The sequence below is a fragment of the Sinohyriopsis cumingii genome, chromosome 5, assembly GCF_028554795.1.
Source record: "Sinohyriopsis cumingii isolate HCF-2022 chromosome 5, ASM2855479v2, whole genome shotgun sequence".
Classification (NCBI taxonomy): domain Eukaryota; kingdom Metazoa; phylum Mollusca; class Bivalvia; order Unionida; family Unionidae; genus Sinohyriopsis; species Sinohyriopsis cumingii.
Genome location: NC_142965.1, coordinates 136,906,205 through 136,930,096, shown reverse-complemented (window position 1 = coordinate 136,930,096; position 23,892 = coordinate 136,906,205). Strand labels below are relative to the sequence as shown.

At 34.9% G+C, this 23,892-nt stretch overlaps 1 protein-coding gene and 1 long non-coding RNA gene across 2 annotated transcripts in view; one reads left to right on the top strand and one right to left on the bottom strand.

Moving 5' to 3' along the window:
• The window catches only part of LOC149800321 (sorting nexin-32-like), a 67,469-nt gene extending 46,414 nt beyond the window's left edge, over nucleotides 1-21,055 (bottom strand). The window contains exons 1-4 of the mRNA XM_089959908.1: nucleotides 20,849-21,055; nucleotides 13,453-13,623; nucleotides 5,852-5,956; nucleotides 1,889-2,019 (exon numbers count right to left, since the gene is read on the bottom strand). Coding sequence (XP_089816034.1) covers nucleotides 1,889-2,019; nucleotides 5,852-5,956; nucleotides 13,453-13,623; nucleotides 20,849-20,851 — 410 coding nt within the window. The 5' untranslated portion in view covers nucleotides 20,852-21,055. The remainder of the gene's footprint in view (nucleotides 1-1,888; nucleotides 2,020-5,851; nucleotides 5,957-13,452; nucleotides 13,624-20,848) is intronic.
• Nucleotides 21,056-21,772: 717 nt separating this feature from the next.
• Nucleotides 21,773-22,697, top strand: LOC149800320 (uncharacterized). Its single transcript, XR_016420959.1, has 2 exons — nucleotides 21,773-21,956; nucleotides 22,292-22,697. It is a non-coding gene; the product is annotated as an uncharacterized LOC149800320 (long non-coding RNA).
• Nucleotides 22,698-23,892: the final 1,195 nt, after the last annotated feature.

The following is a 23,892-nucleotide window of genomic DNA, read 5'->3' as shown; positions in this document are numbered from 1 at the left end:
TCTATCCCTCCTTTTTGCCTCCTTCTGGACTACATCAGCCCATGTTTGCTCTGTCCAAGTATTACACACACTGCATGGTATAGATGATGTACACTTGGTACATACAATACAAGAGTCATGGTTGTCTTCTTTTGCTTTGAACGTTTTGCATTTCATGCATTTGGTTGACATTTCTACTGAAACAACACAAGAAAAGAAAACAAAGCACAAATTAGCAATTCAGTGTGTTATTAATACTAACGGAGTAAGCGAAATTAGTCAGTGTCGCGTTAACTCTTAATTGACAAAACGAGTTCCGCGATAGCGTGTGTAACATGGTCTTCAGTAAATGAAATCCGTAAGGGTGACAAAGTCACTCAATTTTGAGAAAAATTGTTAAAATAATGTATACAGCCTGTAGAAGAATGATTGTCCAACACAATAAATCCAAATTTAACTTCGGATGGTCCAATTTAACGCTAAGATGGCTTGGATTGTTTGGAGGTATAATGTATGTGTTATCCGTACAAGCAAAGCTTAAAAACTAGTGACACCTGGCGGTGGCAAGGGGAGGTAAGGGGCAAGAGTTATTGCCCTTTGGTCTATATGAGATAGACCGAAAAGACAAATTTTCGTCTTTTAGTAGGGCTGGATTCAAGAAGTAGCAGGCTTATATCCCTAACGTTAATGTGATCAGGGAACATATTTGAAGGAGAAAATACAGTACTCTCCCTTGCTGCTGTGATTCATGAGGTAAAGCTCCTGGAATTTTGAAATCTAAATTTGCTTGGCTTTGGTCACTTTGTAGATGGCTCATCATTGTCTTCATCACAGCTAAATTGCAATATTTTGTCTTTAAATATGAATAGCACTTGTAAACTATTCCATCAACTGAAATAATCATGGCCTGCATTTAATAATGGAGTAAAACCAAATTTCACAGAAAGACTGCTGCTGATCACAAACTTCAAAAAAAAATTTCAACAAAGATGGCTTAAACATTTTCATTCAGGACAATGACATATAGTAACTTTGTTCTTTAACACAAATCTCTATGATTAACCTAAATTCACAAAAACTGGATTGTTCCACTTAGTGTACTTTACCTATGCAAATTAGCCTAAAGGCTGTCACACTGCAGTGATCAATGGACTTCGTATGGCATCACCCTAACTATTCTCAGCCAATCAAGTAGTAGGAAATGGTGGTTTACCCCATTAACCTTTAATTGTCTATATGATACTCAGCTGTACAAACTGACCAGTGGATATTCTGCATCAAGGTTCATATAGAATTCTGAATGATAAATTCAAAGACTCTTCCCAAACTTTCAAAAACCACAAACATAGATTTCCAAGACCTATTTTCGCAAACATTTTATATACAAGTTATGTTATATGATAAAACAATGAATGCAAAATACTACATTTTTTATTGATGAAATGAAACTGAATGGGTCATCAGAAGAAAGAAACTAGGAAAACATGACTACATCCAAATCTAACAACCTTGAACAATTTTATTTGTGATTATGGAAAGAAATTAAAATGTCTGGGTTTATTTCAATTTTCAAAATCTTTTAAAGACCTCAGGGTAATCTGCTCGATTTTCCCAAACTTTCAAGGCCTTGAAAAGTCTACCTCATTTTTCCCAAACTGTCAAAGACCTTCAAAGACCATATGAACCATGTGCATGGGTTCTAAGCAGGATTGTTGACGACACTGATGGTCTGAAAAAGCTTCACTCAATCCCCTTTCTGTTTTTCTTCTTAAATTTTCCCTTTAAATTACTGAAAATTTGTGTTTTTCAAAACACAACCATATCTGGGTTTTTAGGGGTCAAAAAGTGTGTTTTTAGCATGAGACATTGTATTTTGACATGTAAATCATTATCTGCTAGATAAACCTACTTTTCTATAATCCTAGACTCCTTGCTGAATTCATCAGGCATGATGAACTTAGTGTCACTACCCAACTGTTTCTTAGACTTGGATTCAGCTGATTTGGCATCTGCCTCTGGTCTTGGAGGGAGAGGGGGAATCTGCAATACAACATACAAAAATATTTTCTACATCTTATATGCTTTGTACTCATAATTTTTTTTATATAAACATTTTCGTGAATATATAATGCATATAAAGAGATTGAAAAAATATTTGTTTGAAAGGACTGATAGTTTGATAAAATTCAACAGTCCTACATCAGTAAGAAATGCAGTATTTGGCAATGGAAAATATGAATCACTGATAAACCATTGCATCTACTTTTATACCTGGTTATTACAATAAAAAAGTTGCTTTGGCATGTTATCAAGCATATTTGTGTATTCTCATGTATGTCTTCTTATCAGATAATTGACTTTTTGTTCAGCCTGGAATCAGATATAAAAATTACTATAATTATATTTGACTCATTATCAGATATATAAAATTACTATAATTATATTTGACTCATTATCAGGTATAAAAATTACTATAATTATATTTGACTCATTATCAGATATAAAAATTACTATAATTATATTTGACTCATTATCAGATATAAAAATTACTATAAGTATATTTGACTAATGTTTCCTACCTGAAATATTCTCAGCATGTATTTTTTACATTTTTTAATGTTTTTCTAATTTCATGGTGTTTGTTTTTGTAATTATATTATTATATGTTTTTTATCTTATAGGTGTTGTCTAATGTTGTAAAGTGCTTAGAGCTTCTAAAGATTAGGCGCTATACAAAGTCCTCATTATTATTATTATTATTATTATTATTATTATAGCATTTGTATTTGGCCCGAAGTCATAATAGCTGCAATCTAAGTTATAAAAATCATTTTCTTTTTTTGCTGATGACCATTGTTTTTCTCTCAATCATGACAGTATAGGAGGGTGAAGATATAACAAAAGCAAGACAGTTATAGACTGATACAAAAACAGATGCTGTGACAAAACTAAAGGCAGAAAATGACAGGATTTGAAACTGAACAAGTTTCAAGAGGAAACAGGTAATGAGAAAGAGGTATAAGTGATATTTTATCTTTTAGCAATAGTCCCATTTGTAGACAGAGTGAAAACTTTTATTTTTTGGGGTAGGAACATTATTAATGTACTTCACATGATGTTTAATGCCTACAATAACTTCATCAAAATTATTGTATGTAACAACAAAGTGATGTCAAATGCACTCAATAACTCCATCTACATTATTGTATGTAACAAGGAGATTATGTGTAATGTCTACAATCCATCTACATTATTGCATGTAACAAGTAGGTGATGTGAAATGCATTCAATGACTCCATCTACATAATTGTATTTAACAAGTAGATGATGTGTAATGCAATCAATAACTCCATATAATTTTTGTATGTAACAAGTAGGTAATGTGCAATTCATTCAATAACTCCATCTATGTTATTGTATGTTGTTCTTGTTGTTGCTATAGGATTTAACACCATTTTTAAGCACAAGATAGGCTATACATGGCAGCCAGTATAAATGGTGGAGGAAGAAGCCAGGGAAAACCCTGGAAAGAACCACCAACCCATGAGAAGCTACCGGCAAGCTTTCTCACATACCCACAATGACCGAGCCCAAGACTCAAACCCATGCTGACAGAGGTGAAATGGCAGTGATCCATAACGGTGAACATTTTAGACCACTCTGTCACTTGGGGCCCCACATTATTGTATGTAACAAGTAGGTGAAGTGCAATGCATTCAATAACTCCATTTTCACTGTAGTATGTAGCAAGTAGGTGAAGTGTAATGCATTCAATAACTCCATCTACATTGTAGTATGTAGCAAGTAGGTGGTGTGTAATGCCTACAACAACTCCATCTGTGTTATTATATGTAACAAGCAGGTGATATGTAATGCATTCAATAACTCCATCTACATTATTATATGTTACAAGATGATGTATAATGCCTACAATAACTCCATCTGTGTTATTATATGTAACAAGCAGGTGATATGTAATGCATTCAATAACTCCATCTACATTATTATATGTTACAAGAAGATGATGTATAATGCCTACAGTAACTCCATCTGTGTTATTATATGTAACAAGCAGGTAATATGTAATGCATTCAATAACTCCATCTACATTATTATATGTTACAAGAAGATGATGTATAATGCCTACAATAACTCCATCTGTGTTATATGTAACAAGCAGGTGATATGTAATGCATTCAATAACTCCATCTACATTATTATATGTTACAAGAAGATGATGTATAATGCCTACAATAACTCCATCTGTGTTATTATATGTAACAAGCAGGTTATATGTAATGCCTACAATAACTCCGTCTGTGTTATTATATGTTACAAGAAGATGATGTATAATGCCTACAATAACTCCATCTGTGTTATTATATGTAACAAGCAGGTAATATGTAATGCATTCAATAACTCCATCTGTGTTATTATATGTAACAAGCAGGTGATATGTAATGCATTCAATAACTCCATCTACATTATTATATGTTAAAAGTAGATGATGTATAATGCCTACAGTAACTCCATCTGTGTTATTAAATGTTACAAGTAGATGATGTATAATGCATACAATAACTCCATCTGTGTTATTATATGTAACAAGCAGGTGATATGTAATGCATTCAATAACTCCATCTGTGTTATTATATGTTACAAGTAGATGATGTATAATGCCTACAATAACTCCATCTGTGTTATTATATGTAACAAGCAGGTGATATGTAATGCATTCAATAACTCCATCTGTGTTATTATATGTTACAAGTAGATGATGTATAATGCCTACAATAACTCCATCTGTGTTATTATATGTAACAAGCAGGTGATATGTAATGCATTCAATAACTCCATCTACATTATTATATGTTACAAGAAGATGATGTATAATGCCTACAATAACTCCATCTGTGTTATTATATGTAACAAGCAGGTGATATGTAATGCCTACAATAACTCCATCTGTGTTATTATATGTAACAAGCAGGTGATGTATAATGCCTACAATAACTCCATCTGTGTTATTATATGTAACAAGCAGGTGATATGTAATGCCTACAATAACTCCATCTGTGTTGTTATATGTAACAAGCAGGTGATATGTAATGCATTCAATAACTCCATCTGTGTTATTATATGTAACAAGCAGGTGATATGTAATGCATTCAATAACTCCATCTGTGTTATTATATGTTACAAGTAGATGATGTATAATGCCTACAATAACTCCATCTGTGTTATTATATGTAACAAGCAGGTGATGTGTAATGCATTCAATAACTCCATCTGTGTTATTATATGTAACAAGCAGGTGATATGTAATGCATTCAATAACTCCATCTGTGTTATTATATGTTACAAGTAGATGATGTATAATGCCTACAATAACTCCATCTGTGTTATTATATGTAACAAGCAGGTGATGTGTAATGCATTCAATAACTCCATCTGTGTTATTATATGTAACAAGCAGGTGATGTGTAATGCCTACAATAACTCCATCTGTGTTATTATATGTAACAAGCAGGTGATGTGTAATGCCTACAATAACTCCATCTGTGTTATTATATGTAACAAGCAGGTGATATGTAATGCCTACAATAACTCCATCTACATTATTATATGTTACAAGAAGATGATGTATAATGCCTACAATAACTCCATCTGTGTTATTATATGTAACAAGCAGGTGATATTTAATGCATTCAATAACTCCATCTGTGTTATTATATGTTACAAGTAGATGATGTATAATGCCTACAATAACTCCATCTGTGTTATTATATGTAACAAGCAGGTGATATGTAATGCCTACAATAACTCCATCTGTGTTATTATATGTAACAAACAGGTGATATGTAATGCCTACAATAACTCCATCTGTGTTATTATATGTAACAAGCAGGTGATGCAGCCACTCAACATCCTCATACTGTCTCTTGACTGTGTTGATTTCCTCATCTCTTACATCCCACTGCAACACAAAGAATAAGCAGAATCAGCATCTTTTCCATCAATTCATTTATTTGTCTACTTTGCAGTAAGTTATAATAATTTATATCAAACACCTCTTCATAGCATCTTACAGATCAAGTGTTACCAGAACCAAAGGTTAAGGTTTACACATGAATGTACACATTTTGGTCATTACACCATCCACTCAGGTCATAGTACATCAAGTGGCTACCAGAACCAAAGGTTAAGGTTTACACATACATGCACACATTTTGGTCTTAACACTATGCATTCAGGCCTTAGAACTTAAAGTGGCTACCAAAACCAAAGGTTAAACTTTACACATTTTGGTCATTACACCATGCTTTCTGGCAACAGGACTTCAAGTGGCTACCAAAACCAAAGGTTAAGGTTTACACATACATGCACACATTTTGGTTATGGCACAATGCATTCAAGTCATAGGACATCAAGTGGCTATCAGAACCAAAGGTTAAGGTTTACACATACATGCACACATTTTGGTTATGGCACAATGCAATCTGGCCATAGGACATCAAATCAACACAGCTTAAACTGATAGGCATACCTAGATTACTTATTGTAATTAACAAAAAGTAAAAGTATTAATCAAGAATGACTAAAACAATTTATTTCTTTTAGTTTACAACACCTAACCAAAAACTGAAAAACATTCAAAATAATAGTTTAAATGACCACCTCAAACATGTAGTTGTAAAGTTAATGATACTCGCATGTAATATTAGCGATCATTATGGTTTTAATAGATGACCCCACACAATGGTATAAAGGAAATAAAGACATCAGTGCTTGTGCTCTCCTGTATATCAGAAGGTGTTGTTTAAAACAGCTTTGAACCGACTGTACTGGACTGATCACTTATAGGGACATTTTGGAAATTAAGAAAAGTAAATGTTCTTGAGTTGTTCTTGTGGTAGTTTATGTAATAGTTTTACATATTGGAAATTACCATAAGACCTGTTTCATTAAAACATAAATGATACAAATGGATGGAAGATTTTAAAATTAAATGCCAGGGTAATCTGATTACTCAAAAAGTTCACAAAGAAGTGACTTCCCCGGATTCTATGTATGTTGTACTCGAACAGTCCTAGTTTAATCTATAGGTGACTACTTCACATTAAAATGCCATCCCTGGATTCCATGATTGTTTTACTGTTACTAACAGTCCTAATTTAATCTATGGTTGACGAGTTCACAAAAAAAATGCCTTTCCTGGATTCCTTGTATATTTCAATGGAAAAGTTATAATTTAATCTATTGGTGACAACTCCACATTAAAAGTGCCTTCCCAGGATTCCATTTATATTTTACTGGAACAGTCCTAATTTTTCTACTGGTGACTACTCCCTGGATTCCATTTTTGTTTTACTTGAACAGTCCTAAATTAATCTAAATGTGACTACTCCATATTAAAAGTGCCTTCTCTGGTTTCCATTTATCTTTTACTGGAACGGTCCTAATTTAATCTATGGGTGACTACTCCACATTAAACATGCCTTCCCTGGATTCCTTGTACATTTCAATGGAAAAGTACTAATTTAAGGTTATGTTGACTACTCCCTGGATTCCATTTATGTTTTACTGGAAAAGTTCTAATTTAATCTTTATACTCTTAGCAGTTAGAATTATTTACCATGCATAGGTTTTGCTGCTGTTCACTTGAAGTCATCTGCCCCAAATATATGGTGTAATGACCAAAATGGGTTCATGACCTTTATGTGCTACACATTAAATGTCCACCCCAGCCTCAATTTCACCAACCCATGTGATTAAGTCTAGATTTAAGACATTTCATTGGTCAAGTTTAAGCCAGGCTTAAATTACAGTCAATCAGATCACTTGAGTCTAAACTTAAATGTGAGTTTGACTTAAGTTCTGTGGGTGAAATCAGCCTTTGTATCTTTACATACTTAGTTCTGTGGGCGAAATCAGGCCTTGGACCATTACATGCTTAGTTTCATGGGTGAAATCAGGCCCTGGACCTTTATATGGTTAGTTCTGTGGGTGAAATCAGGCCTTGGACCATTACATGCTTAGTTCTGTGGGTGAAATCAGACCTTAGACCTTTACATGCTTGGTTCTATGGGTGAAATCAGGCCTTGGACCTTTACATGCTTAGTTATGTGGGTGAAATCAGGCATTGGACCTTTACATGTTTGGTTCTATGGGTGAAATTAGGCCCTGGACCTTTCCATGCTTAGTTCTACAGGTGAAATCAGGCCTTGGACCTTTACATACTTAGTTATGTGGGTGAAATCTGGCACTGGACCATTACATGCTTAGTTATGTGGATGAAATCAGGCCTTGGACCTTTACATGCGTAGTTTTGTGGATGAAATCAGGCCTTGGACCTATACATGCTTAGTTCTGTGGGTGAAATCAGGCCTTGGACCTTTTAGATGCTAGTCTTGGTCAAACAGTATTTTAAGACTGTGAATTTCATGGGTCATCAATAATTACTCATGGATCTTCAGTTTTTTAAATCTATCTCGTACATTGTACAAGACCCTGTACTAGTGGGACATCAGTGCAGGGCAAAGGATGGAATCTGGCAATGGCAACAGGTTAGTATTACCTCATTAAAATTAGCTTTACCCTCCACCAAAAACTATATTTTAATATCAGTAATACAAAACCTGTTGCTATTGAATAGCTGAATTTCAGTTCGGTGGCAGGCTGATGATCACACAATTAGTCTGTAGAATAGAAGACTACTGACCAATGGTATCCACAAGAGTCAATTTTTTACCTACAATAATCAGACCGCTGGAAAATATACATTCACCCTGGTGAGCCTATGAGTAGAAGCCACAAGAGAAGGCAGTCGTAGGTTGTGAAAATGTGACTTCATTACATCCTCCAGGAAATAATGAGTTGGACAGGCCCATGAGCTTGCATTGGCTCAAACCTCATGAAGTAGCAATGGCTCTACCTCATGAGGTAGCAATGGTTCAGACATCATGAGCTTAATGTCTCGAATGGTATTACCATCTTAGTAAGGGACTGAAAAGTTCTCCTTATAGCAAATGCAACCACCACAAATGGTGGAAGTTAAAAGATCAGCAAAACCATTATGGGGAAGGAAAAGTCACTTTCTTCTCATTAGATGGCAACTTATTATTTTTATGAACCTCATACAGCCTGGCTCTATTGACTAACCACGAAGTTCATTCTTTCACCATGTAGGTATCAAGGGGAGCCAGTAAAACAAGCTTGAGGGTAAGGTTACTGAAGGAAGCATCACCTAATGGTTCATAGAGAGGTTTAACTAGAGACCACAAGATGCAAAAAGGATTCCATCTAGGCATTAGCAAGTGAGACAACAGTCTTGAGCTCTTAAGAAAATGAACCACTGTGCTCACAGAAGGACAACTAGGACTGACATATTTCTTACAGCATTAATCCCCGTATACTTTCCATTGTAGGACTCAGATGTGGATCATCTACTGGACAGAATAATGACCTTGGCAATCCCCATATACTTTCCATTGTAGGACTTAGATGTAGATCATCTCCTGGACTGAATAATGACCTTGGCAATCCCCATATACTTTCCATTGTAGGACTCAGATGTAGATCATCTCCTGGACAGAATAATGACCTTGGCAACCTGTTGAGATAATCTGAGATGATCCAATGGAAGAAAGGTGGAGAATTTATGGGCTTTTGTGTAGGTCACTGGTTGGCAAATAGGGAAACAAAATATGGGAGCTAGCTTATTAACCTACAAACAAGTCCACCAGTTGGAACAGAGGGAATTCACTATGGATTGGTGACTATTCGATAAGGACTATCTTTCCTTCCTAGAAACACCATACTCCAAAATAACTTTTACACGGAATATGGCCAGCTCATAGGTAATCTCTTCTGAGGCACTCAGCAAAGGAGGATTCAAACCTCCACACAGAGAGAAACAGCATACATTCCTTTTTGTCTCTGAGGTACGCTACCACCAATGTATCAATGTTGGAGACATCAAGCAGTGAACTCTTATTTACTGAGGCATCTCTGAAGGGATAAGAACACTGCCCTCATTTCCAAATTGTTGATGTGGAGGAAATATTCTTCTTGGAACAGGAACCTTGAAGAATTAGTCCTTTTGGTTCCAGATCAGCAACACAACCTGAATCTGATATTTCTGTGAACTTATGTAAGTCAGGTTTGAGGCAAGCATGGGGATTCTGGTCCTAAATTGGCCCCGATTTGTCCACCAAATTAGATGAAGATAGAGATATACACTTACAGAAATCTGAGCATTAAGAGGGTCCCTGTGCAGTTTCCAGTTCACCAAAAGGAGAAACTGTAGAGGGTACTAGGACAGTCTCCCTACGGGAACCATGTCCATTGTGGAGTACAAGGAACTCAAAAGAAAAAGAAAAGGATGAGCTAGCAACACATTGTTCTCAGTGCCTCAGACAGGTAAAGGATCTTGACTACTCTGTCCCAAGTGGACACAGACTAATCCTGATTGTGGCAAAATTAATCCGCTTGTAAATGAAATTAGGAATGGAGTAAGCTCAGATTTCTCTAGAGAAATACACATCTTGGTCGCTGTGGATCAACACTGGGACAAATCTAATACGAGTAACTTTAGAAAGCCAATGTGGATCAACAAATCATCAAAAAATGGAGATTGGGATACCAATGACCTTAAATAGGCTTAAAAAAACTTTTTAAGAAGATAAGAGTACCTCTTGATTTAATTGCACCAGATTCAACTGGTGGAAGAATAACGGGGACACAACTAGAGACGGGAGATCTCGAAACTGAAGCCAGTATCCAGCTTTAAAGGACCCAGCCATTTACCCTTTTGCAAGGACAAACTTCTGAAAAGCAGTCTAGTTGTTATTGTTGTTGTAGGATTTAATGCCATTTTTCAGCACAAGATAGGCTATACATGGCAGCCAGTAATAATGGTGGAGGAAGAACCCAGAATACCCCAGAAAGAACCACCAACCCATGAGAAACTACTGGCAAGCTTTCTCACATACCCACATTGGCCGAACCCAAGACTTGGACCCACCCAGACAGAGATGAAATGGCAGTGATCCATAACAGTGAGCGCTTTAGACCACTCGAAAACAAAGCAGTCTAGCCTGGCAATTACGAGAAGCAACAGAAAAAGAACACTCTGCATGAGAGAATGCAAGTCCCTGAGGCTGTCCACCTTTGTCCTTTCGAAATGGGGTTGTTCTTTGAATAGGGCTGCATAAGTTTAAACAACTTCAATGACAGACCATGCAGACCTGCCAACCCTAACAAGACTCAGTAAGGCAGTTGATATTTTTCCATAATTTTCACCAGTTTTTAGTAATTTGTGACAAAATATAATGTACTGCTATTATAAGGTTGGAAAACATATAATTTAAAATGTTTGGTATTCGAAACCGAATCAGTGATGTAAACATTTTGTTCAGTTGAAAAGTTTGTAAAGTACATGTAGACCTTATTTATGTTTAGTACAGTTGCAAAAACTTCAGCTCCAAGCCCTATGCTATTCAATGGCTTGTTGCCATCTCTCAACCTGGTGTAATTCTTGAACCATTCTTGATTTCATATGAGGATAGCAATCATATCTCCCACCATGAGACATACTCAAATCTACATTTGATGTACAATAAATGCAGCAGTGTCACTTCCAGCTTTTATTCTATAGAATCTGAATAATCCTTTTCATTCGTCTCCAATGATTACTAAAACTTTTCCAGATCCTTTTTTTCCTTTTCTTTCTCAACATCTATCATTTGTAGGACATAATTTTTAAAAACTTCTATAATCAACAGTTTGATCATGAACATGCCTTGCATGAAAAAATGTGTGCAGTTTCAAGTGTCTAAGGTACTACTGTGAAGTTAGTCTGGTTCCCTGATCAATTCCACTAAATCTAATATGAAACCTGTGCCTAAATGAAACACGGATGAGCCAATATTCTGGATTTTACTGCAACAATCTTATTTCTGTAGTTTTTGCGTTTATTTAATAAGTCTATATTTTAATGGTCAATTTCATAAGACTTATGGCAAAATCGTAAGGGCTGACAGGTCTGACCTTGTGATCAGTTGGGATCATTTTCCTTCCCCTGAAACCTGTCAAACCCAAAGATGTGATTAAATTCTGAATAAGCTGAGAAAGAAACTCTCTTCCTTATATATGACTATATTTAGTGAGTCCAGCTTTTGACCAACTAAAGATAAGTAAGTGGGGTGGCATTACCCATCCACACCCTGCCTAGACATTGCTAAAATAGGATGCTGTAAAAAAAAATTATTCAAAAACTTTTATGTAAGTAAATTTGTATGCATAGACTTAGTCTATACTAATATGATAACAGCTAAAACTCACTTTTATAAGGTCTCAGAGAATGAAAACAATCACTAACGTATTAATGCAAAAAGGAAGCAATGCTAAAATGAGAATGAATGGTGCTTGATAACTAAACACACAACATAAAGGGAAAAACTGGTGTGTGACTGGCCTCTCTGAGATAGAAACAGTACAACTCACATTACGCGAGAGAACTAAGATGATTCATTACTGTAATAATTAATAAACAGAATCAATAATAGTTTGCAGAATAAATTTACTTAAGGCAATAAAACCCCCAAAACTGTACTCAAAATAATTAAAAAAACTGTCAGCCAGGTTTATTTGAGAATTAGTGATAACTTTGCAAAAGCCAGTTGGCAGTATGGCACGATTGCTAATAAACAGAAAACTAAAAATGAATATCAACTACTATCTCATAAACATAAGCAATATGAGTCTACCAACCAAAATTGGCAAAGATAGGGACATTTACTAAATGCCTAGAAATAAATTCCCATCAATATTTACAATAATACCATAAGAGCCTATATGCAAGGCCATACCAAATGTAACCAGAAAAAATGATAAGAGAGAGAGAGAGAGAGATCAATCACATTTCAGGCAGACAGAAACCTGATCAGGAGTAAATCTATCATGATAAAGACAACACATATAAAGAGAAAACTTACATTGCAATGTAAACATCAAGCAATGACAATTTCTCTGCAATGTAACATTTAAGCAGCCCATAATTCCTGTGATAGGAAAAGAATGCAGGCCAGTGTACATGGGTAAGGTGTTCCAAAATCTTCTGGTTCACCCAAATGAGAGAATTAATTCTCGTCTGGGGAGGGGTGGGTGGGGATTTTCTAACCAGAAAAGTAGAAGGTATGCAGTAGTAACAGGTTTTGTATTACTGATTCTGAGGTGTAGAAGTGATAATAGTGGAATAAATTATAGTTTACATAAATATTAAGTATATTAAACCTTTAAAAATTTATTTTTAACTTAGTAATTTAATGACCACTAACAGACTTCATCTTTTCTCACCTGGCCCCCATCTCATTTTCCTATCAGGACCACAAATTCCTGGAGAATGAGGGTCCAGGAATCTCACTGTCAAAGGCCTACAGAGATCTCTAAAGCATTTCTAGTGGTTCTGACCTTAAAAACCTTCACACTGAACAGTAAAGCATCACCATCTTTGACAGCATCAGGGATCTGAACACGGAAACGTGGCTGGAATGGTGTATATTTTGTGGGTGTTGAATCTGGAGAGCTAATATCTACGTCATCTTCTGAACTTGTTACATCTTCTATTGAGTCATTTTCATCCTGAATTAGAAATGATGATGATGATGAGAATGATCATGATCAATCAACCAATCTATGTAGTCCTATAATTAATATCATAACAGATACCTCATTATGTTTTCATACTTAAATTTTCAAAGGAGACAGAATATTACTTTATTTGGAGCTTGATGTGATTCATGCCTTTCAAAAACCATTTTAACAAAAAAATAGCCTTCAACAAACCTTCATTTTTTTCTATCCTTGTAATATGTATCTCCATTCTATCCCCTTTCCCCGTTATTAAAACTTCAGTACTTTGCAGTCTGCACTAAATATTAATTTTACAGTAGCCTAAAGTACTGAAATTAACTCAAATTAACCAAAACAGAAAAATAAAATGAAAATGAAACAAAATGGAATGAAACTGAAAAGAAATTAAACAATAAAAATTATTTAAGTAAATGTTTAGCAAAAAAATAAAATAAACAAGATTATGTATGAATCATGTATTGTGTTGAAAAATATAATTTATGTAATAAATCTAAGCCGTTCTTTATTAATCAGGTTTGTTACATCATACATATAAAATGAATTAAATTAAATTCAAAGTCAATTGTGAGTAACTTTGGCATTATTTATTTATTTAAAACAGCAGTAACTAAAAGCAGCATAGAGCATAATTCATGATGAGCTAAATTTAAAAGAGCTAAATTTAAAAACATAAACTACATCAAATTTAAATTCATCAGATTACTGAAGTTTTAATATTATTTTCTAAATATAGCAAATGAGAAATGAAAACAAAATAGTATTCACCATAAAAAAAATAATAGAAAATGTTACATATATCTGATTTAATTCATATTCATAATTAATTTAACTGTTTGTCAGTTTTAAATTTTTTATTATATTATATGCTATTATAATGTAAATTTATTCACTAGAGATGATACTTTTTCAGAAAATTGTTTGACCTTGACTGTTAGTTTATAAACACCAGGTGTTGATTTAAATTCTGACCTTGTTTCAGAACTTGTAGCTACTTTCATAAACAATGTTCTATTTTATTTTAAAATGTTTGGTTGTTTCCAAGGTCCTGATGGGACTACATGATTTAAGATTTAAACAAATTTTTTTATTTTTTATTTCTTGGAATAAAATGACTGGTTGTCATCAGTGTCATTTTTGGTGTACATGACATAAACACGATCACGTGACCCCCCCCCCCTTTTTTCGATTTCACAATTCCGGTTTTTCCATTACGCGCATTTGTTAGTTTTAATAGAAATGCTTTGAGAGAGGTTTCTCAGTTTTGGGCTTTTTACACTATGTCAAGTTATTTTCTTGTAGCCAGATTTATAGTTCTAATTTTCTTCAGATCAGTTGGATTTCACGAGGATTAATTCTTTTTTCTCTGGAAATATTTTGAGGAGTGCCCACACAGAAATTTTGTAAAGACATTGCTTACAAATTTAATCTGGATTTCCAGCACCAGAGTGCCATTATTTGTATTTCTACATTGAACTGTAGATAAGCACAGTACTGACTAAGCATACATCATCATCATCCATCTTGGATTTTCCATCAGGATTCAAATTTGAAATTATTAGAACATTTATTACTAGGACTTTTGCAATTTAATTAGTGGATTATTCTCAGATTATATTTTGGATTTGATTCTTGAAACCTTAAGTTCTCCTTTTTTCTTTTTTAGAACTTTTCCAGGAAAATAAATTATTTGTTAAATTTTAAAAAGCTTGTTGTTTTCACTCTTTCTGTGTTACTGTTTATTCGAGCCTAAACATGTAACAAAAATTTTAAAAGTTATGTTTTAACATTTGGCTATAACTGCCCATCTTAGTGGGTGGGCGGGTTAAAGTGTATCTTCTCTCACCTGAACAAGCTTTTTCTTAAATATGAATTGTTTTTAGTTTTGCAGATAGTTGCTGACAATGATCTCTACCCTTTTCAGGGTGTAACTGCATTTTCATTCTTAAGTAAAAATTCTTTATATTACTGTTAAGGGCACATCTGATATTCTGTCAATGCATATTATCAAAATCTACATAAATTTATATTTTATGTTAATTAAATGCAACAATTTTTGTAAAGAAAGAAGATAATTTTAAATTTTATTCTGCCAATGTGGGTATGTGAGAAAGCTTGCCAGTAGCTTCTCATGAGTCGGTTCTTTCCAGGTTTTCCCGGGTTCTTCCTCCATCATTAATACTGGCCGCCATGTATAGCCTATCGTGTGCTGGAAAATGCCATTATACCTATAATAACAACAACAAAATTTATTCTCTTTTGATTTAGGTATCAACTACAGGGCTGGATAAATATTTATAAAAGCTAACCCAGGGCAAGCTGATATGAAAAGTGAACTTGTCTCTGTGATTTAAGCTTGCCCTAAAATATGATACCCCAATATAACAATGAAAGTTTCAAAATAGGAAGAATAAAATATTAAACGTTTTCTTGAAATTTAAAATTCATTTGACAAATAAACAGCTTGCTTTGTTCTGTTTTTATATTTTTTGCACAAGAACTAAAACTTCTGGTAGTCATGTGTCTGGAGCTCCTCTAATACTGGAATGGGTCCCTCCCATATTCTGATCAGTTGCTTATTGGACTAATGTAAAAAAAAAAAAAAAAGGGGTGTTATCTAATTTCCTTCATGTAACCTTGAGGTGCCAACAACATGCCTATGGTTTGTTTTTTGCTTTAATTTTTTTTTTAATTATGTCATCGGTAATATACATCCAGTGCTCTTGTTCTGCATGGCTGACAAATAGCTGTCACTTGCTCACAATGACTTGGTCATTTATAGATGGTCAAAGATATCCATCAGTACCCACGCAATTATTTGACAATTATACTAAGCATGGGGATAAGTGACTTATAAAAGCCTTCAATACAATGTTTTTCAGCCTAAAGGACCTGAGATAATTACACTGTGGTTTAATCCACTTAGTTCAAAGAATATTTAGCCCCTGGTTATATTGATATATCTATGGATTGACACATCCACAGTTCTGTGATATAAACTATGTATCAAACTTGAAGCTACGGTTTCTAGGGGCAAATAGGTGGGGGAAAAGGTTTTTCAACCCCCCTCCACCTCCGAAAATGAGTTCTAGACAACTAGAATGATTCCTAGGGTAAGCTTTCTTTACAGCTATATGGTGAAAATTATATCCAAGAAATCTTTATGATGCAGGAGCTCCCTGGGCTTTGAAAATAATAAAAAAAAGAAAAAAAACACAGCCCCAAAAACACCAATACATTTCCAACTTCATTTCTGTTTTACAGCATTCAGAAAATAACATTAGTGATTACTGGTTTACATCAAGACATAGAGAAACTGTTGTTATTAAAAAAATTAAGTAAAACCACAGTCAAGGTCACACATAATTTATTGAGGAAGTATGCTTTTATGAGAGATAAATAGAGAGAGAAACTTAGTCAATTTAAAGCCTTTTTATTATAGTTTGTATTTTCAGGAAATCAGTTTCAACACTGTCAAAATAATCTTAACAGAACACAAACTGGTTAGGCAGGTGAATTTTGAGTCAGAGCAAGGACTCCTGCATGAAAATAATTTCCAGGAATTCAAGATGAGACCATTTCTTCCTTGTAACTGTCAAGTGTTCAAACCATCTCCAAAATTTTTGGGGATAACTGGGATAACTAGATTTTCAAATTTGCTGTTATACCAACGTCAATGATAGGTAAAGTATCGGTCAAATGGACCTACTCTTAAGATGAGGGTGTAGTACTCATAAAGCTGCAGTCAATTGCAACTTTTAATGATTCCACGTACAAAAGTATTACACAAGTCCCACAAACGGACTCATGATCCACTGGGCAAAAAGAATTTACAGGAATTTAAGATAAGACCATTTCTTTCTTTCAACTGATGAGTGTTGAAGTTTTTCGAATATTCTTCAGCAAAACCAATTTTTAAAAATGTGTTCCAGCAGTACCATTTTCATTAAGGACAAAGTACATATCGTGAGAAGTCTTTTGATGAAAACCCCATGCTATAATGATCATCCATTTTCATTAAGGACAAAGTACATATCGTGAGAAGTCTTTTGATGAAAACCCCATGTTAGAATGATCATCCATTTTCATTAAGGACAAAGTACATATCGTGAGAAGTCTTTTGATGAAAACCCCATGTTAGAATGATCATCCATTTTCATTAAGGACAAAGTACATATCGTGAGAAGTCTTTTGATGAAAAACCAATGTTATAATGATCATCCATTTTTTCATTAAGAACAAAGTACATATCGTGAGAAGTCTTTTAATGAAAACCCCATGTTATAATGATCATCCATTCAGGGGATCAGTGATAATAAGAATTTTAACGTTGTTGTCATGGCAGCCATACTGGATGTACAACTGGCACCATTTTCATTTAAGGCTTGGTGAAAAATCTGTCAAAATGATCATCCATTCAGAGGGAGCAGTGACATCAACATTTTTAAGACAATCATTGTTGCAGCCATATTGGATGCATGACTGGTGCCGATTTCATTTATGACCAACTAGGTATCATAAGAAGTCTATTGGTGAAAACCCCATGTTGAAATAGCCATCTATTTGGAGAGGAGTAGAGATTACAATATTTTCAAGATCTGACTTTCAAGTGATACTGAATACCTTGTTGTGTCTTAATTGTGTCAAATTTGACATTATTTGCTGCTATGAGTACGACTTGTGTCTCATTTTATTGTTGTTGTTGCTTCTCATGGGTCGGTGGTTCTTTCTGGGGTTTTCCCCAGGTTCTTCCGCCATGTATAGCCTATCGTGTGCTGACAAAATGGCGTCAAACCCTACAACAACAACAACAACAGCAAAAGCTTTTGTAACCTCCTATTTTACTACTAATACTTATGGTCTTGTTTGAAAGCAACATACCCAATTTAAATTCACAAAAGAATAGCACACGATAGGCCATACATGGCGGCCAGTATTAATGGTGAAGGAAGAACCTTATAAATATAAAGACCACTATAATGGATCATATCATTAGAATCTATGTATTCTATGAAATCTTTCAGGGTGTTTGAAGGTTTCCATGAATTCTTGCACAAATATTGCAACCATTTCAGATAATAATTTTCAGGGTTTTGCCTCAGTATATGCAGGGCTCTCAAGGACCTGTAAGTTTCCAAGTCAAATTCTCAAAGAACGTACCCTTTCTCCCTGTAATACATCTCCAAGAAGCACTTCATTTTCCCTGTGAACATTCACTTTATTTTCCCCCAGAACACTCATCCTTTTTATATTTGGATCAGTGATGGATGATTTTGCAGTATAGCTAAAGGCTAGATTTAAACAAACATATAAAACCAGTGTCATTAATTAAGAGTTAACCCCTCTCCCTGTAATTATCTCGCGAAAAGGATTGCCCCTCTGATAGCTGATCTGATATGGCTTTGAATAGGATTTTATATTGAGTGTGAATGTAAGCATCTTCACTAGTTTGACGGAATGGTGCTTACAATAAACTGGTGATGACATAACATAAATCATGAAAGTAATCCAAGCTTTCTCAGCAGTCTGATCGGGACAACACTGTCCAATCATTGATCTGCTATAAAAATAATAACTGCTAATTAAGAATGTGTGATTAAGAAAAGGGCACAACAGTATCTTAATAAAGAGTGCAGAAAAAAGTAAGCCAACTTGTAATATTAAGTTGGTAAAATTTGTTTTCAGTTTTTGGGAAACAGACGTGTGATGAAAATGACACCTAAGGCCAACAAAAGGCAAAAAAGTTCCATTTGATTTGTGATATGTGAGAATCAGTTAAAAACAGCTGATGTGAATTTATCTTGACAACAGTTCATATCAGCAGTCTCTGGCTTTTTAGGTAATATACACATAACATGATTAATTATAATAACAAAATAAAAAAAAAAACAAGAGTCCACATTATATCCCAGCCTTATTTCTTTGGGTCAACTCTTATGGTATTTGAAATTTATTACTAATGAACATATTTCTATCCAAATTTCTGTACCGATTCAGGTTGATTTATCTTTGTCTTCTGTCTTAGTTTCATTTCATAATGATAGTTTGTTTATCTCTATGTTAAGTGTAATGCCATGTGTTTATTCATGTAAGTTTCTTTTTTGTGAATGGATATGCTATTTTACTTGGAGAGAAAACTACACTGCATTCTAAATGATCATTTTTAGGATTGAAACTACTGGCTGATGATTTTCTTATTTGACTTGGACCTTGTTTTTAGTGTTGTTGTAGCAGCAGCAATTATAAATTTACATGACTATAATTTTAACTTAATATCCCATTTACTGAAAAATATTGTCATTTTAGTGTGATACTATAAATGGCTAAGAATCTGATATTAATACATAACAAAATAATGATTTTATGCTTTTTTTTATTTTATTTCCAGTCTTGCTGAAAGAGAGAGACTCAAGTTTATGCCAGGGACTCCTGAGTTCCATGAGTGAAGTCCAGGACTCCTCGTCCTAAAAATGGTGAAAGCACATTACATGGCATGATCAATAATACATCATAGTGCCATGCATCCAAAACTGCTCCTGCAGCTCGAACATGGATGTGGGAAGTGATCTCTCATCATTTTCTTGTAGACAGTTAAAAGCTTGGCATGGACTTGAGAAACACAGCTTTTATAAGTCACTAATTCATGTTATCCAGGTATGTTGTGTTATTACTAAAATAAAATAGCTCATACTAGCCAGATGCATATAGGGAAGTGACAGCCGTCACCCTTTAACATACTAATTCAATTTATTACTTGAACTCCCCAAGACTACAACATAAATGATTTATTAACCATACTGGACGTAACTAAATATATTTTGTTTCGGTTCGCAATAAGTGTCTGAGCTACAACGTTTTTCGACACCAGCTATTCGTTTCTTAGGCCCGTCACTTTGCTTTGAACACCTTTGACTCATATTCTAACCGAAACGCTCAATTAACAATGCCCTTACCACTTGTATCTTAATACATTACTGTACAGAAGGTTTGAAACACTATTTCATTGCCGAAATAATACTATAATCTACGAAAAAGTGAGCGAAAGGGGGCGTGTCTCCCTACACCATGTGGGTTTAATCAAGGGTTCATTTACGAGATTCAGGTCGCTGACAACTTTACGATACCACCTCTAACAAAAATCAAATCAAAACTAAAAACAATAAAGAGTGAAAATCAACTTCTTCTAAAAAAGAGAATACACAGAGTCTAGCTTTACCATTATTCTAAGCAGGATAGCGACTGTTTCCTAAACGCTTCGCCCGAGTCGGCACTAGCAAAACCAAAACAGGAAACGATCGGAGTCCAAAAAGCGTTGATCAAAGCGTTTGCTGGTCTTGACTAAATTTAATCCAGTTGAAACAGATCGACCTCTCACGTGGTACTTTCATGTATCCACAATTAGATCATCTGCGGAAATCCCCATTTGTTCACTGTTACCAAAAGAAAAACAGTAGAATTGTATTTAGCCAGGATCAACATTTAACACAAATAGTAATACATATAACAAATCTAAATGAGTAACTTGGCGTGACACACGACACAGATAAAACAACTATAATACAAACAAACGTAACACATCAAGGACAAAAAACGTACATCACATACTAGTACAAACCTACCTGAGTAATATGACAACACTGCACGTGAACATTTACAGAGTACAAACTATTCCTGAAAGAATTTTGAAGACAAAAAAAAAAAAAAAAAAAAAAAACAACAACATGCAACAATAAAAAAAAATACTCACAAGAAAAAGATAACAAAAATGAAAGAAGATTAATAACTATGACCTATACAAATTGATAAAAACTTATTTCCATAATGGTCCTGGTAAGTTGATTTCGGAACATTTTACATACTGTACATTTAACATTCATTTTTAGACTTCACTAAGAAATTAACTGGAGTTCAATTACTATCAATTATTATGTACATTTCGAAATAATGGGTGTTAATGAACCGCGTTGATAGTTAGTCACACGAGTTATTTATCGCGTGACAGTCAAATGACAGATATCCAACACATGACCACAACCGAAATAGTTTCGATAGGAGGAACGTTGCATCTGATTGAAAGTTCAATGTTAATGAAGTAATCGACTATACGTCGATGTACGCTTTAATTAAAAGATGGGCGGAAGGTTGTGTGATTCCATGTGTCAGACATCTGATAGAAACACTCATACAAACCGCCGAAAGGCCGTTTCAACCGATCGTAAATCAAGAGCTGCGACACATGCCGGTAAACATATAGAAACAGTCTATATTGCCACTACCGTGTTTTGGACGACTCCGTCTACAACGATTGCAATCTTTATGAAAAGGTAAGATCATATGCGAAACCACCAATATTTCAATACAGGGTTTGGGACCGGATTGGTTGGAATAAAGTGAAGTGAGCTCTTCTCTAGTTGTGCTAAATATCGTCTTAGTCCAGAGAAACACAATAGACCATCTTGTCTTTTATTAGAGTAACTTTCATAAATAAAGAACTTGCCTTTGGGAAAAAAGGCTATTGATTTTAGGGGCACACCGTTAGAGGAGGTCGGTATCAGCGTGACTGAAAGATAAAAAACCAACAATAAAAAAACAACAACAAAAAAAACCAATGGTCTTTTGCATGATAACATTAGGTTTTTTTTAAATTTTTATATCGCAGGACTGAACCTGACTGTGTGGACTGCTTGCACTTGCGGTAAGGAAATAGCCTGTTGGAGATGGGTTCAAGAGATCAAAGGTCAATGTTACTGTGCATAACAGAAGAAAACGGTTTATGTACAAAAGTTTGAGAAGCACTTTACATACCTTTTTTCTGGATTAAACTTCAAGAGCCAATGCTTGGATCAACTATGCAGTTTTATTAGATCAATATTTTGATAACCAAGTTCAAAAATTTGTGTTCGTGAGAAACATGGCCATTGTTTGTTTTTTTTTTTTTTTTTTTTCTTCTGGATTAAACCTCAAAAGAACCACTGCTTGGACCAGTTATGCAGCTTTATTAAATGATTATTCATGGCAAGCTTCATTTCAGTACAACAAAGGGATGATTAAACCGTGTAACAATTTTTTTCTTCTCCTGAGTATTACTTGTTATTTCCTAATTGCTTATGCCTCAAAAGTATAGAAACTGGCTATTATTCCCCACAAACTTTGCTTTTGTGACCAGGACAGTAATATTTTGAAATTTACATATTCTCCTGAACATTCCAGATAGATTCAGTGCTGAGTAAACTTGGAGAAACTACTAGGACTTTCCAGTAATATAAATAGTAATATACATACAGGGGCTTTAAGCCTACCAGTTCAGTTTAGTTCCAGCTGCCTAAGTGGTTACATAGCTGCATTTTTCTGAGATGGCATCAAGAGGCTGCAAACATCCGGCAGACGCATTTTGCTATGTCTGCGGCCAATTTATCAGGACAAGAGCAAAAAAGTACTCCATTGAAGCATCTTCGAAGATGTGTGAGGCCTACAAGGCATATTTCGGCATGCCTGTCGGGGATCAAGACAAACCCTGGGCACCTCATTTCACCTGCGTGCACTGAAAAATACTCTGGATGGTAAGCTGGACAACTGTTGCTCGGAATTTTATGTTATAAAATTTGTTAAACTTTTAAAATTGTAAAAGTTCTTAATATTAAAATGTTTTACAATTTTCAATGCTATTGAAAAAAATATATCATATACGAAAAATGTTGCGAGAACCTGCTATCAGATATCCGGACCTTCCTTCATCCATCGCCCCGGTGCCACACCGACCTTAGCTCCCCGTACCCACTCCTTTGTAGAGAGAGCAGCCGTCATTAGAAAAGAGCAGCAAATCAGAGAGCGAGGAAGAAGTTGTAGATCCAGGTGACAATTTCAGAGGAGCGAAACCCATAATACCCCAGCCAAAACGACCTCAACAACTTGATCAGAGATCTTGGTCTCGCCAAGTCCAATGCCGAGCTTTTGACATCTAGTCTTAAGGAGTGGAACTTGTTGGATGAAAGTGTGCAGGTCGCACATCAGAGGAAGCGTCAATAAGCTTTTTTTTCAGCTTCTTCGCCCGTCAAGATTGGCTCTGTTTCAGCCACAATGTGACCAGTCTGTTCGAGGCAATCGGAATCGCCTGTAACCAGAATGAGTGGCGCCTCTTCATTGACAGCGCATTCAGGATCCTCAAAGTTGTGTTGCTCCGTCTCTAACCCTGGTTCACTCTGTGCACCTCAAATAGGATTACAACAGCATCAATACCTTGCTGGACGCCTTGAAATATGA